Genomic DNA, 14,896 nt, shown 5'->3' on the forward strand with positions numbered 1-14,896 from the left:
GTCAGAAATCAAACATTAAAAGCCAAATTCTCAGGAAAAAAAGTCAGAATTTGGGGGGGTAAAAAATCAGAATTCAAACACTGAAGTCAAAATTGTGAAAAAACAATTGTTAGAATTCTGGGGGAAAAATATCTACATTTTGAGAAAAAATTCTGAGTCTGTAAATTGAAGTCAGACTTATGAGATTGACATCAAAATTCTGGGTTTATAGTAAAATCTTTGAGCTTAAGGTCAGAATTCTGAGAAAAAGCTTAGAGTTCAAATTTTGAGGAAAAAGTAAAAATTCTGAGATTAAACCTTGAATTCCAGGAAACCAGGATCCCGCAATTATTGAAAGAAAGGATCTTAAATACTGAGAGAGAAACGACAAAAGGGAGCAGAAGAGCTAATTACAGGAGAGTGGATGCAGCTGGGGAAGGGAGCAGGAAGAGGCAAATGAGGAAATATTAAACTGAGAGTGAGGTAAAAACAGAAAATGCAGTAAACACAAATAAATACTGATCTAACTAACTAACAAGAATTAAACTAAAAAGGAAACTTGTAATAATATAATAAATTATTTTGATTAATTTTTCCGGACTTTCTTTTTTAAAAGAGAAATAAACATAAAATGTTTATATTACCTATATGCATAATATGTACATCAGCTACATCAGGTATGATACTGAGTCATCATAACAAATACAAAAAATTACTTTTAAAAATCTGGACTATCCTTTTAATCATTTATTTTTAAATACATTTCCTTCAATATACCAAACTGAGCTTTTTAATAAAATTCAGCGAGGTCACCACTAACCTGAGGGAAATGAACTTAAGTTGACCTCGGCCCAGGAGCCAACTCATCCTTAAAATTAATGAAAGAGCCATTTAAAAAATGGATTAGACCATAAATCACTTTAATCACTCCCTAATGAAACAGGCGGGTGATTTATTTATTTTTCTATTTTGGCAGACGGAGGGGGGAAGAGTTAGTATCAGCAGGTTTTTGTCCAATCTTGTTGTCCCTGAAGACACTTTAATGCCTGAATGGAAGAATCAATGTGTCATAAAAGCAGTTATTTAACTAAACCAGAGACAGCAGTAAGATTTACTTCACAATTAGTCTAAACAAAGCAAGTTTTCATGTTATTTATTGTTTTGAATACAAATTAAGCTAGATGAAAGCAATCACAGCAAATTATTTGTTTTTCATATGTCCCAAATTGTGTGTATTTTAAATTACGTACATTAAATCATCCAGTTTTTCACTTTAATTCTAATCAAAATACATATTTTTGGTTGTTTCATGCAATTATAGTTAGCTTTTCTGAGATATTTTCAGAGCAAAGTGAAATAAAAGGATAAATTATGTGGAAATATGTATGCTCCACAGTAGTGTGCACAAAATAAAAAAATTAAACATTACTGTAATATTGCAAGAAACAATATTTTCCCCCCATCATCTAATTCTAAATCTGGTAGATAAATAATAGCAAAGGTTTATACAACAGGATAAATATATTTTCATTAGAAGCAGTATTGTATCCATGCAGTCCTTTGGGATTGTGATATTGCACACTATATTAAAGATAAAAATTACCTTTTTCCAATATACTATAAGCTCTAAACAGGGAATCATAGGGGAAAAATGACCCACTCCTTAAACATTTAGGCATAAACCAACGCTGACCTCCTCCATTTTCATATGATCCCACTTACAGTACAGATGTAGGCCAGTGGCTGATGTGACTCATCCCACATTTACAGTTTACATGCCTGCAGTAATTATGTTCTAATGTGTTCATTCACATATAATTTGCCCCAAATAGTGAAAATCCAACAGATTGGGGGAAATTAATTAACTGAAAATGGTATAAAAGAGGAGAACTCAACAAAATGGGGAAAGTATTAAAGGTGAATACAGACTTGTACTGTAAAAAGTGCTATGTAGACATTTATGTTCTTAAAGGTGACCTATTAGCTTTATATGCTATACAAAACATGTTCATTACATTTTTTGCACAAAATCATTCCTGCTTGTCTTAAACTCCTTTTAGAATGAGCTGTTTTAGGGCCTCTGTCACTTTAATGCAGAGGCTCCGCCTCTGGCCCCGCCCCCAAATCAAGGTTTACACTCGCACATGAAGATGGCTGCTAAAGGATTCACAATTATACAACCGTACATCTTTGAAAAGTAGAAGTGGAGCATACTGCACAATCAACAAAAATGCAGCAAGTGGTTTCTGGATAGTAGGTCAGCAACAAAACACTTGTCTGTTCCAGCAGCCATTGTACAGTTCTACCATTACTTTATTCTCAAATGTGTTTATTCTGAAAAATTCTGACTTGATTCTCGTATTATTTTGACTTTTTTCTCCTACAACTTTATTCTTGTAATATTATGACTTTTGTCTTGGAAAACTATCACAGTATAGTCATTATTTCAACTTTATTCTTGCACAAGTTTTTTCTAGAAACACTTTGACTTTATTCTAGTATTATTTCCACTTTTTTCTCATAATGTCATGTATTAATTCTTGTAATTTAATTGCTTTTTTCATGACATTATGACTTTATTCAAACATACAATATTCTTATAATTTTCTTTTTTTTCTTTGTTTTGTTCTTATTATTGTCCTAAAACTACATCATACATTGTTAAACTGCAGTTGGGGGCCACAAGAAAATCACCCCAAGGGCCACAAAGGGCCCCCAGCCCGCACTTTGGACACCCTTGCCAAAGGAGGTTTCTGGGGCAACGTAACAAAATGCAGCAGAAATTAATATTTATCTCTAAAATAAGTCCAAAACCTCAGTGTTACTGAAAAAACGACCCTTATGGAGCATAAAGAATGAAGTTTGCGCTCACCTTGTGTTGCTTCCACATCACAGCCAGCGGTTTGACGTCGTGCTTGGCGTGTTTCCCCTCCTCCAAACACTTCGTGCACACCGGAGCCTTGCAGCTGCAGCAATACATGCTGAAGTTTTCCGCCTCATGATCCACGCAGGTCCCCGTTTTCCGCGCGGTCAGCACCGGCTGCTGACTCCCAGCACCGCCGCCGCCGCCGCTCGCCGCTCCTCCAGCTGCTTGACTCGGCGACGGCGGCGGCACCAGGCGGTGCTTGGCCAGGGGACCGCGGGACGGGTGGCACCGCTGCTGGCAGGCGTTACAGTAATAGACGTCGCACTGCTCGCACATCACCGTGGCGACCACCGGGTTGCGGTCGCACAGCTGACACTTCACCGCGGAGGGGGATGCCGAACACGGGATGCCGCGGGTCTGCTGGAACCGCACCACAATGGCCTCCAGAAGCCGGTTCCGAGGAAAGCCCCGGTGCCCCCGCTCATCCAGGGACACGCTCCGGTGACACAGCGGACAGGTGAGAGAGCAGTTCCGATGCGGGGCGACCGGCGGAAATACCCGAACGCCGTTCGGAGACTTCAACTGGCAGGGGGTGTAGGAGCCATAGCCGCTGTCCGTCTCGCTGTACAGACTCATCTTGTCCATGTCCAGGTAGTCGTAGTCGGAGCTACCGGAGGCTCGACTCTGGACCGAAGTCTCCCCATCCGGCGTCTGGACGGTGATGTTCCGGGCGCACAGCAGGCAGACATTGTGGGAGCAAGGCAGCAGGATGGGGTCCCTGAAGAAGGAACCACAAACAGGGCATTTTAGCTCTTCCTCCATGTCTCCTGTAGCGACGTGTCCGGTGAAGCTGCTGCGGGTAAAACGCTCGAGCACCGACTGCCGCGGACAGCTCCTGGCACTGGACTGCGCATGCGCACGGCCGGGAGCGGTGACGCTGTGGGTTGATGTGATTTATAACGGTAATTTCATGACTTTGAAATGTATCAATTATAAAAATACAGCCATTGTAGATAAATAATAATAATAATCATCACCATCATCATCTTCATCTTAAAAGGAGTAAAACTTCACCAAAAAAACTGAGATTATTGTCAGAAAATTTCTAGAAAAAAACTTGAAAATGTCTGAGCTTGGAAAGCTGGAAATACGCTAAAAGAAACTCAGTCTGATGTTTTGATCTCATTTAACCTTTTTTTAAGAGACTATAATTCATTTATTTGTTGTTGCTGTTGTTTGGTTTGTTTATTTTGGATATTTAAATTGTCTTCCAGTTCCAGTGTTAAAAGCCCATTAGAAGTTAAAGTTTATTGATTTCTGAAAATGTGTCCTTGCATTATTATACCTTTACTTGAAAATTGTCTCAAAACAACAACATTATCGTAATAACTTCTGGAACAATTTATCTTCCAGTAAAATGTATTATAATGACAAGCCTCATGGCGACAGCTTCCGCAAATATGTAATGTTTGGTTTTGTTTTGAAATAAAAGTTATATTCTGCAGCTTTACGGTCTTATTGTGAAAACTACAGAAGTGGCTCTCGCTTGCATGGGACATTTGGCACATGCAGGTTTTCTGCAGGTGCCTCTCACTCGTTACTGAACGGTTTTCAGTCTTCACATGTTGATTTACAATGACTTAATATATTCAGAATGACAAACAAACATCAGACACCGTCACTGATTGGGGGGATCCCCAGATGAGACTTGTAATCTCTCCAGTAAACCCTAAGTCTGTCTCTGGACCCCTGCCTGGCTGGATGTGGCGGCTTCCGTTGTCTCCGAGGGGAATTTGGCTGTTTTCTGAAACGCTTCTTGGCAGGATCTTCTAATGCAAGGATGGGACAGCTCAGACAAACACAACACCTTAGACCTCCTTGGATAAGAAGATTATTACCCTGTATGTCTTGCCTAGAATGAAGATAGGAACAAATGAAGCCCGGGAATAATTTGCTAGCAGCTTGATGTTAAATCAGTTTTATTCAGTGGACCATTAAAGAGAATCTATTATGCTAAATTAATTTTCCACATTTTTGAACTTCCACTTTCCACGCTTTTTAAAAAAACACACAGCGGGCGTGCCGTGGTGGCGTAGCAGTTAGCGCGACCCGTATTTGGAGGCCTTGAGTCCTCGACGCGGCCGTCGCGGGTTCGACTCCCGGACCCGACGACATTTGCCGCATGTCTTCCCCGTTTCCTGTCAGCCTGCTGTCATATAAGGGACACTAGAGCCACAAAAGACCCTGGAGGGGTAAAAAAAACACACAGCCGTTTTGACAATAAATTTGTGTTTTTTTTTTAAAAAAAAAACCCTGACTGTTGAGTTACAATGTATGGGCACTGCATTGTTACCTAGCAACCCCAGCTGAGCACATCCATGTCTCCTAGCAACCCAAGCGGAACTCCAGCATATTTGGTCAGCTGGTTTTACCTATGTAGGCGTAAATTTCCACCAAAAAACTCATGCAACTTGAGATTCTAAGAAATTTTCTAAAAAAAAAACCAACATTTTTTAAAATTCCCAAATTTCCAAAAGTTTAAACTTTTCTACTTTTAGGGCTCAAAGAGTTTCCTTATTTGCTGTAGAAAATTTCTGACATTAATCTCAAAATGTGTGAGTTTTTCTTGCTAATTTTGACTCTTGCAGTTCTTCAATGTCCAAGCTTCTTCTAGAAAATTTAAGGTAATGTAAAAATGTATGAGGTTTGTTGGCTGCAATTTACTACGGCCCTGTATACATCGTTGTAAAAAGCTGGCTTGTTCCAACTTTATTGAGGAAAATAATAATGCAGAGGTCAGAAAGTTTTTTTGGTCTTTTTAACCAAGGGCAAATTTCACTTGGTTTTTACACAATTACAGCTGGATCTATTACTAATCTCACTTTAAAATGTAGCTTCTCAAACAAAACGTTACACATTTTTCCTCAGGTAATTCCAAAGCACAGTGCTAATAGAGTTAGCTAAACATCGGCGAACAGGTGTTGTTTAGCTGAGTTCATGTATTAAAAAAAAACAAAGCAACTTTACTCTTAATTTTCAAGTAGAAGCAAAAAGTGTAACAATCATCCACAGTCTCCTGAACAAGTAGAAAATGGGTTTTAACTGACATCATGTCAACAATAATGGCGGCCGTGATAAAGATCATAATTCTGCATCCGTTCTGCCCGTCAAAGTGATGATGAGGATGAAACATGATCGCTGGCGGAAACCCATTCTCCACCAAATGACTATCAGATGGATGCAAAACACGCTAAAAATGGAGGAGGGAGCCTCTGCGGGCGGATCGACCGAGTAACCTTTGTGTTTCTCACGTTAACCTTTTGTGTTAGCTGGACTTTTAACGGAGCAGACAGCAGCAGCAGCGACTGGGGTCCCTCAGGGAGCCGCATCAATCCCACATACTGGAACAGATTTCCCATTTATCAGCCCTGTTAGCATCACATTACCTATCTTTCACATGTGCTTTGTTGTGAAATGAGGACCTGTGCACATCATTGTGTGAACAATGCTACACAAATCTCCTCAGACAAGACATTTGATCCAGTTTTATGGCCTACAATAACACAAGTATATGGAAGATTAGGGCAACAGAAAATAAATAAACTGATTTTTCCCCCTCTGAATTCAAATTCTGTGTCAAAATTCAAAATTAGTAACCAAAGATTCTTAAGTGCACATCAATTGTGTTAGTGAAAACAATAACATAACGGTTTCTTCCTCGCGATAGGATTTGTAAATCTGCACTTCATCCACACTGAAAGTCTGAACCAAATTTACTCTGTAAATTTGAGTTTTGAGTCTAGATGAGAGACTATGATGCATAAACAATTTAAACAATTCTTACTCTGAGAAATTTTTTTTCTTATGAGATTCACAACTACAAGGCAAAAAGTCAGAATTAAGACATTAAAGTTTGAATTCTGAGATGAATTTCATCTCACACTCCAATTAAATAATTTCATCTGCATTGATTTTGTCTTTTTGGCTGCCAACTCTAAGATTTTGTTTAATAAAGACTATTTATCACTGAAGATATAAAAGTAAGAATGAATTTCTATTCATAAACATTTATTTGCTGATACTAACCTGCCACAAGAGGGCGACAGTTCTTCATAATGATGATTCAAAATAACAGAAACATCCTCACAAGTTCTGTCCACTGCGACATCTTCCAATATGAGCTTCAGGATTATTTAAAGCAACAGAAATATTATGGATAACTTTGGGATTATTTGATCCTCTTGATGTCCCTGGTTTAACTTTAGTCAGATAACATCAATATACTGATACTCGATTCTGCTTGTTAGACATTTTTACTTGATCTGGAAGTAATGTTTGTACTAAACCAGTGAGTTTCAGCACCACTGGTTTACTAACAGAAAGAACCAAATTCTGTTTTAAATAGGAATAATCCTATGAAAAACAAACTAATACACTTTGTTAATGATTTATTATACTAGTACAAGAAAGTTCAGATTGCATTTGATTATCTTTATATTTGAAAATAAAAAGGACAAGGAGTGGGATTAAATAAGCATATTTTAACATTACTGTTTTGCTTTATTAATTATCACTTATGTTTGTTTCTATTGTTTTTCTCAGGTCTGAAATAAATCGTTAAAATGTGTTAAAGCCAAAGAAAAACTTACATTCGACATAATGGAGTTGTTTATTCATCCCTTTTAATCATCCAACATACAAAATGGCCGCCTCAAAATTTACATGATCAAACAACACATCTACGACGGCGGATTAGGGCCACTGTAGATTTAAAAAATAAAGAGGCTAAATTTCCAAGAACAAACTCAGAAATTTGTAAATTATTCTCAGAAATGTTTTTGAAAAATTATATATATTTCCTAGAAAAAAAATCACATTTTGAGATTAATCTCAGAAATTTTCTAGACTTGAAAATTTTCTGAGTCTCAAAATTTGACAATTTTTCACTTTTCAAACTCAGAAAATGTTTTTTCAAGAAAATTTCTGAGATTAATCTCAAAATTTCCCTATGTTTTTCTTACAAATTTTGTAAGAAACAGAAATTTCCAAGATTTATCTAGAAAATTTCAGACATTTTTTGTTGGAAATTTACTCCTTTTGTTTTTTTTAATCTACGATGGCCCTAATACACCATCATAAACACCTCATGTATTTTTACAACATGAAAATCAACATTAGTGGTTCGTAAACTTGTTAATCTGAAGCAAATATCTTTGTTTTATGCAAACATTTTTAAAAATCTGCATTTGATTATTAAATTTGGTAAAAAATGAAAGAGGCAAAGAAGCATAAAGTGCATACACTGCAAAAACATAAAATCTTATCAAGTAATTTTGGTCTAGTTTCCAGCGCAAATCTCTTAGTCCTCTTGACATAAGACAAAACTTACACATCAGTAACTTCTCAGGAAGATATAGGAGCTTGTTTTAAGTCAGTAATTTCTTAAAATTGCAGAGAAATTACTAATTCCACTGGCAGATTATTGTACTTATAACAAGACATTTTTCCCATGTTATAAGTGAAATAATCTGGCAATAGAACTGGAACTTTTCATCAATATTAGGGAATTATTGACATAAAACAAGCTTCTATAGCTTATTATTTTAAGTGTAGTAAGATATTTACACTGGATACTACACTAAAATACTTGCTTAGATTTTGGTTTTGCAATGTATTTGCTATGTCCAACTCTTGAAGAGGAATTATTTTCATAAACCAAAATAAACCTTTATGTGAGAACAGAAAAGTTGTGCTTACTGTTTTCATTTTGCTGCTGCTGCTGCAGCCTCACAACCAAAAGCAGTAATTAGTGTTTCAGTCAGCTGTGAAATTGCAGGGAGGGAACGGATGCGTGGGCGTTCCTGACCGCCTCACACCAAGGAAGTGGTGCTGTCAGGGTTGATCCGCACTGGCCTCGTGCTCTTCCTCAGGTCCTGCAGCTGCTTGGCCGGCTTGCCCACGGCCTCCTCGAAGCGCCGCTCCACCACCGGCAGCACGGTGTCGTGCAGGAAGCTGGCGTTCTGCAGGATGAAGGACTTCTTCTCGGAGTCCTGCTCGCAGCGCAGGCTGTAGTCGACGTGCTGCACGGCCACCAGGATGATCTCCCGTAGGCTCTCCAGCAGCACCATGTGCAGCTCGGGGAAGTAGAGCTTCAGGCCTTCCTCCAGGAAGCTCATCATCTGCTTGGTGAAGGCTACGACCGTGTAACTGAGGTTGACCCAGCAGTCGTCGCCTGTGTACAGCTGGAAGTTGATACCACAGCTGCGCATCTCTTCCTGCAACAAAAGAGAAGATTGTAGCAGTAACAAAAAATATTTGTGTTGCCTTTAGGGCTGAAATGATTAATCGGATTAATCGCAATGAATCAGTTACTGAAATAATCCTCAACTAATTTAATAAGCAATTAATTGTTTTCTAAACGATTAATAACTCAATTATATTTTGCTTTCAATTGTTTAATAAATGACAAATTAATCATTTCATAAGCAGTTAAACGTTTAGTGAACAATTACTTATTTACTAAACATTTCATAATTTAGCAAAGACTTAAATGTTTACTAAGCAATCATTTACTACAAGCTTAAAAACCTTTTTCATTTACAATTGTTTGGTATATGATAGATTAATCGGTTAGTACACGATTAATCATTTAGTGAAAAATTAATCATTTGCTAGATGATTAATTGTTTACTAAACAATCATTTACTAAATAATTAAACCTAAATTATTTTTTCACTTACAATTTATTAGTAAACTATAGATTAATTGGTTAGTAAATTATTAATCATTTAGTAAGCAATTCATTGTTTGCTAAATGATTAATCGTTTATTAAACAATTGTTTACTAAACTAAAACTAATAAATGTGAGTCTCCCATAGATTTTACAGTGTAGCCACATTCATGTGAGTTATAATTCAGAAAAAACATTTTCCACCCACTGTTTCTTTTTATCTGTGTATTCTTGGTAAATTGTAGCCTTAAAAAGGACTCAAAATCTCATAAAATATAGCAAAATACTTCAGCTTCCAAAAGAACAATACAGAAAGCAGGACAAAAGATGGGACACAGGCAGTCGGCGCCACCTTGAGTTTGGCCAAAGCCTCAGGGGTCATCAGGTTCATCCTCCTCCACATCTCCTCTGAGTTCCTGTGCTTGGTGGCTTCGATGATGATATCCTTGTAGCTCTGCAGGGCCGCCTTGACGTCCTTAACCAGCAGTGACTGCAGAGTGAAGGTCAGGTCCAGGCCGATCTCGGTCAGCTGCTGGCAGTGCTCTTTGGCCACTTTGACGCACTCAGCTGCTGTGGACAGACTCTCCTTACTGTCAAACACCTGGAAAAGTGGAAAACATTCATCAAGCTAAAGAATATTTCTATAACAAGCATTTTGGTCCACCTAAAAACCTCGGCCTCTGTTTAGTTGAAGTGAACTCTGGAGATATTTGAATCCAGATGTGAATGCAAAGCAGAGCGGATATCGCTCCAAAAGCAGGAAGTGAACTAAAGCGCATGGCATTCTGGGTAAATACAACCAAAACAAGCCTTAACCTTTGTTCCATTTAGTTTACAAAATCAATCTCAAAATTTCTGATTGTTTTTCCAAAATTTTCTAATTTTTTTTAGAAGATTTCAAAGATTAATCCAATTTTTTTTTTTTTTAGCTTTTTCTAGCAGATTTTCAACTTTTGAAACTCAGAAATTTCCACATTTCTTCTAAAAAATTTGTGGTTAATCTGAAAATTTCTGATTTCTTTCTGGCAAATTTTCAGCTTTTGAAACTCAGACATTTCCCTGTTTTTCTTAGATAAATTTACTCCTTTTTTTTCTATATACAAATGGTCCTTATATGCGAACCACAAAAATGTAACAAATGTTGCAATTTTGGTCCACAATTGAACCAAATCTACCAGAGTGTCAGGTGTGAAAACACCTTTAAACCCGTCTCTTAGCATCTTCGCTGACCTGTTTGCTGAAGGTGTCTACAAACATGGTCATGGCCGACCTGGACCAGACCACGAAGGCCGAGTAGCAGCCCGTGTTTCCCGCAAAGTCCATCTCAAACTCCTTGGCGGTTTCCAGCAAGCTGGTGAAGAAGATGTTACAGAGCTTGTGGATGTAGAGAAGCGTGGCTCCTTCGATGCGAAGCTGCCGGATCGCTGTCTGGACGGCGGCGGCGCGGTTCTTCAGGAAGAGTTCGCATGCTTTGGTGGACTGACCTGGAACCAGCAGAATCCATTATACAGTGATACATTGCAGTATCACTGATTTTCCAATACAACACACAAGTCTGGACCTTGGTATTTATTAAAATATGTTTTGTGAAGGATTTGATCAATAGTTGCACTTTTTTAGCTTCAATTTGGTTTAGTGGGCAGTTTTCTGAACAATCACTGAGTTTTGGAAAGACTGACCTGCAGATACCGATTGTTTTTGTTGGAAAAGTTTCTAAAAAATAGCCACAAAGTCAATAAGCAAGGAAAGTGCTGGGTGATATGGCTGAAAAACATTGATTAGTGTTTTGTTTTAAATATCTGAAATACTACCAAATTCCACACCATTGTTTTTTTATTTTTAAGCTGTTATGAGGCACTGTGGTAAAACTTTAAACTGCTGCTGCACCAGTTACTCAGGTAACCAAAGAATGAGTGAGTTGCTAGGTAACCAAAGAGTGAGTGAGTTGCTAGGTAACCAAAGAATGAGTGAGTTGCTAGGTAACCAAAGAGTGAGTGAGTTAGTTCAGTGTTTCCTAAACTTTTCCACATCATGGTCGCCCAAATAGTGTTAGCTTCTAGCCAGAGACCCCCTTAGTCAACCTGCAGACGATGCCACAAAATGTGTAAAAAAACAAAAGAATTTTACCTTTTTTCTCCTCATTTTTATTTACTATTCAATAATTATTACATTCATGTAGCAGAAATGTTAACCTCATACCTTCTGATTTTACTTGGCAACATGTTCCATGGTGGAACATTTTCTCAAGTAATATATTATGATCATTGATCTGAGGTTGCTATATTACCAGGTAAAATTTCCCACCTCCACCCCTCTTTTGATAAAAAAAGTAATATTTTTCTCCACAGTTTAGGTTTCTGAAGCAGCTTCATTCATCTTCTTGTCAGAAATTGTTCCATTTCTAGCTTGAGGAGCAAAGCAACTTGATAAACTGTGTTTTCCTGAATTTCCATTTTCTAACTTTTACCTCCATATTCAATAAGTTAATTTTAACTTATATTTTATAATAACTACAAAACTTTAAATTTATGACAGAAAAATTAATTTTTTTGTATTTGTTTTCTCATCTTCCCCCACTTTGAGAAACACTGACCAAGTCGGATGAGTTGGGACACCGCCCGCCGGGTGGCTTTAGGTCCACCGCGAAGGGAGCGATCTGGAGACAACTCAAACACCAGGACCTCCGTCAGCTGCCGCACACGCTCATCCACCTTCGCCCGGAGCTCCTTCACCCTGGGCGTCGCCGGCTGGTCCTTCAGATACTCATTCAGCTTGTCCAGCAGGTCCACTGCGCCCTCGAAGTCCCTCTGCGCGATGCACACGTCCAGATCCTCCGGCAGCTCCTGGATCCACTCCAGGCTGAGATCCACGCCATCCTCTGACTCCACCGTTTCCTCGTCCTCCATGTCGAAGGGGTTGGTGGACACCTCGGCCCGCACCGGAGACGTGGGGACCTCCTCCTCCTTCTTGTGCTTCTCCTTGGAAGCTTTGTTCTTCTTGGTCTCGTCCAGGATCTCCAGCCACTCCTTCTTCACTTTGCTGTTCTCCGCCTGGAAGATGCGGCTGTCGGGGAACATGAGGATCTTGAACATGTCCTTCATGGGGGGGTTGTCCTTCACGTTCACCACGGCGAAGCTCTCAAGGTCGTACAAGGCGTTGTATTTGTACTTCACCGTGCCTCTGCGGTTGGGTAGCCAGGTGGCGATCAGCAGGCAATCGTTCATGAGGAAAGCGTGAACCTGGTAAAAACAAGAAATGTGCCAAACCAATTAAAGATTATTTTGTGCAGCAGAATATTGAACAAAATAAAAAAACTTTGATATGACTTGGCACAGATGTTCCCACAAGCTTGATTCACTGAGACAAATCCACCAGCCACTGGAAAATTCAAGATGGCAAGCATGGTTGTCAAGGAAAAATTACTTTTGTACTAAAATCACCAATATTTATTTTAGTCTACATATTATGAACCATAGAAACCATATACAGTACACACCAAAAGTTAGGACACACCTTCTCATTGAATTCAATTAGAAAGTGTGTCCAAACTTTTGGTCTGTACTGAATATTTAGTTGAACTTGTGTTTTTTTTTCTCTGGTGGACATATTTATATATTTAAATCAATTTGCTGAAAACAGCAACATATTCAGAGCAGAGCTTCAGCCAAAAATGTAAGAAAAACATACATTTTGCATTCAAGTTTTGACGTTACAGATAGTAAGGTAAGTACTTTGTCTATGAATATGTTTTTAGCTTCAGTGCCACTTGTTCAGATTTACTAAAGGAATGTTGCATTGTAGGCAATAAAATGTTTAGATTATTATTTTAAAAAGGAATTGAATAATTTATTTGTATGTTTTGATGTATTTCTAACATTGCATAGCAAAGACTTACATTTCTCATTTAAGTGGTTAAATGAGAAATTTATAGAACGTGCTATTTTTATCCGATTAATCGTCAAGCCCTATTTTTTATGTTTGACTTTATTTATTGTGTTTGTTTTCTTCTCATTTATTTCTGCTAACATTTTACACATTCGAAGTAATTATTTCATTTCACCTTCTGGATGGGCGACATGTTGTCCACGTCAAACTCCACCAGGTCTCCATTGTAGACCAGGTGTCTCCCCGGGATGTCCATGATGTTCTTTGCTCCTTCCACCTTCTCCAGCAGGGAGGTGAGCGTCCTCTGCTTCAGCTCCTCTGTCTCCTTGGGGAAAGCTGCCTGCATCTCCTTGGAGGTCTCATCTTTATCCGTGGAGAGCAGGGACTGAGTGATGCTCTCCATGATGCTCTTCTGCTCGGTCAGGATGTGGCTCAGCTGGTACATCTCGCTCTCCAGGTATGAGATTTCCTTGGCCGTCTCGATGAACTGCCTGTAGTTCTTGTAAACATTCTTTTTGAGATTCTGGGCCGTTTCGTCGGCCAGATTCTGGATTTTCTGCCGATGCTCCTGCAGGTCTCTGTCTCCGTCGGACTGCTGGGACAGCTGCTTCACGTAGCTTTGCGGGTCGAAATTGGGCGATTCGAGAAGCTTCCGTAGTCGGTTCCCGGTTTCAGACATCTTTAGTCCTCAGTTTTTATTAAATCAACAGTAGAATTGGGACAGAGAGGAATGAGAACAGCGGAAAAACTCCTTCATATCCGCTAATACACAAACAGGAAGTTGTTTGAAGGCGGACACCCGGATTGTGAACGTCACGGGGACTAGCACGTCAACAGCGCCGCCATATTGGGAAGGTAAGCTCTAGTCTACACAGCTAAATAAAATACAATAAAATTGAAATAATGGAACGTTTGTATTGAACCACATTTATTTATTTATTTATTTATTTATTTATTTATTTATTTATTTATTTATTTATTATTTTACCACAGAATTTAATTAGGGACCCAGAGTTAGGATTTCTTATTTTTCTCTCAGATGTATTACCTTTTTCAGAGTTATGACTTTAATCTCAGAATTCTTCCTTTTTTTCGGGAGGTTTTCCCTCATCATTTTTTGTTGTTTTTTTTGCCTTCAGAATTCTGACAGACTATTTACCAAATGACCTATTTATTCTTACTAGAGTATTTTCTTGAACTGATACTTTTTACTTTTAGTTGAATAAAATAATATTTTGAAGTAGTCATACTCTTATGCTTTGAGTATTTCCTCACCTCTGCATATTAAATATTAAACAAATGTATTTTCAGTATGCAAAATCCAAAGCATATCTGACTTGACCGCAGAACAAGATCCGGGTCAGGTTTTGACGGGAAAGCGTGATCTAGTTTACGAGTTAACGCCGGAAATCTCGTAAATAACGGCCAAATGTAT

General features: G+C 38.5%; 2 protein-coding genes across 4 annotated transcripts in view; both read right to left on the reverse strand.

Moving 5' to 3' along the window:
* The window catches only part of trim67 (tripartite motif containing 67), a 40,757-nt gene extending 36,688 nt beyond the window's left edge, over window positions 1-4,069 (reverse strand). For all 3 annotated transcript variants that reach the window (XR_002754057.1, XM_023348274.1, XM_023348273.1), the window contains exon 1: window positions 2,852-4,069. Coding sequence is in view for 2 of the 3 variants with exons in the window: in XM_023348274.1 (XP_023204042.1) it covers window positions 2,852-3,667 (816 nt within the window). In the remaining variant the exon portion in view is untranslated. The remainder of the gene's footprint in view (window positions 1-2,851) is intronic.
* A 4,322-nt stretch (window positions 4,070-8,391) lies between these two features.
* Window positions 8,392-14,258, reverse strand: exoc8 (exocyst complex component 8). The gene is made up of 5 exons (XM_005803429.2): window positions 13,637-14,258; window positions 12,170-12,815; window positions 10,807-11,060; window positions 9,929-10,177; window positions 8,392-9,120 (listed from the first exon to the last, which is right to left on the reverse strand). The coding sequence occupies exons 1-5, from the start codon at window positions 14,138-14,140 to the stop codon at window positions 8,716-8,718; spliced, it is 2,058 nt and encodes a 685-aa protein (XP_005803486.1). The 5' UTR covers window positions 14,141-14,258; the 3' UTR covers window positions 8,392-8,715.
* Between the last annotated feature and the right edge of the window lie 638 nt (window positions 14,259-14,896).

Source organism: Xiphophorus maculatus, chromosome 15, assembly GCF_002775205.1.
Source record: "Xiphophorus maculatus strain JP 163 A chromosome 15, X_maculatus-5.0-male, whole genome shotgun sequence".
NCBI lineage: Eukaryota > Metazoa > Chordata > Actinopteri > Cyprinodontiformes > Poeciliidae > Xiphophorus > Xiphophorus maculatus.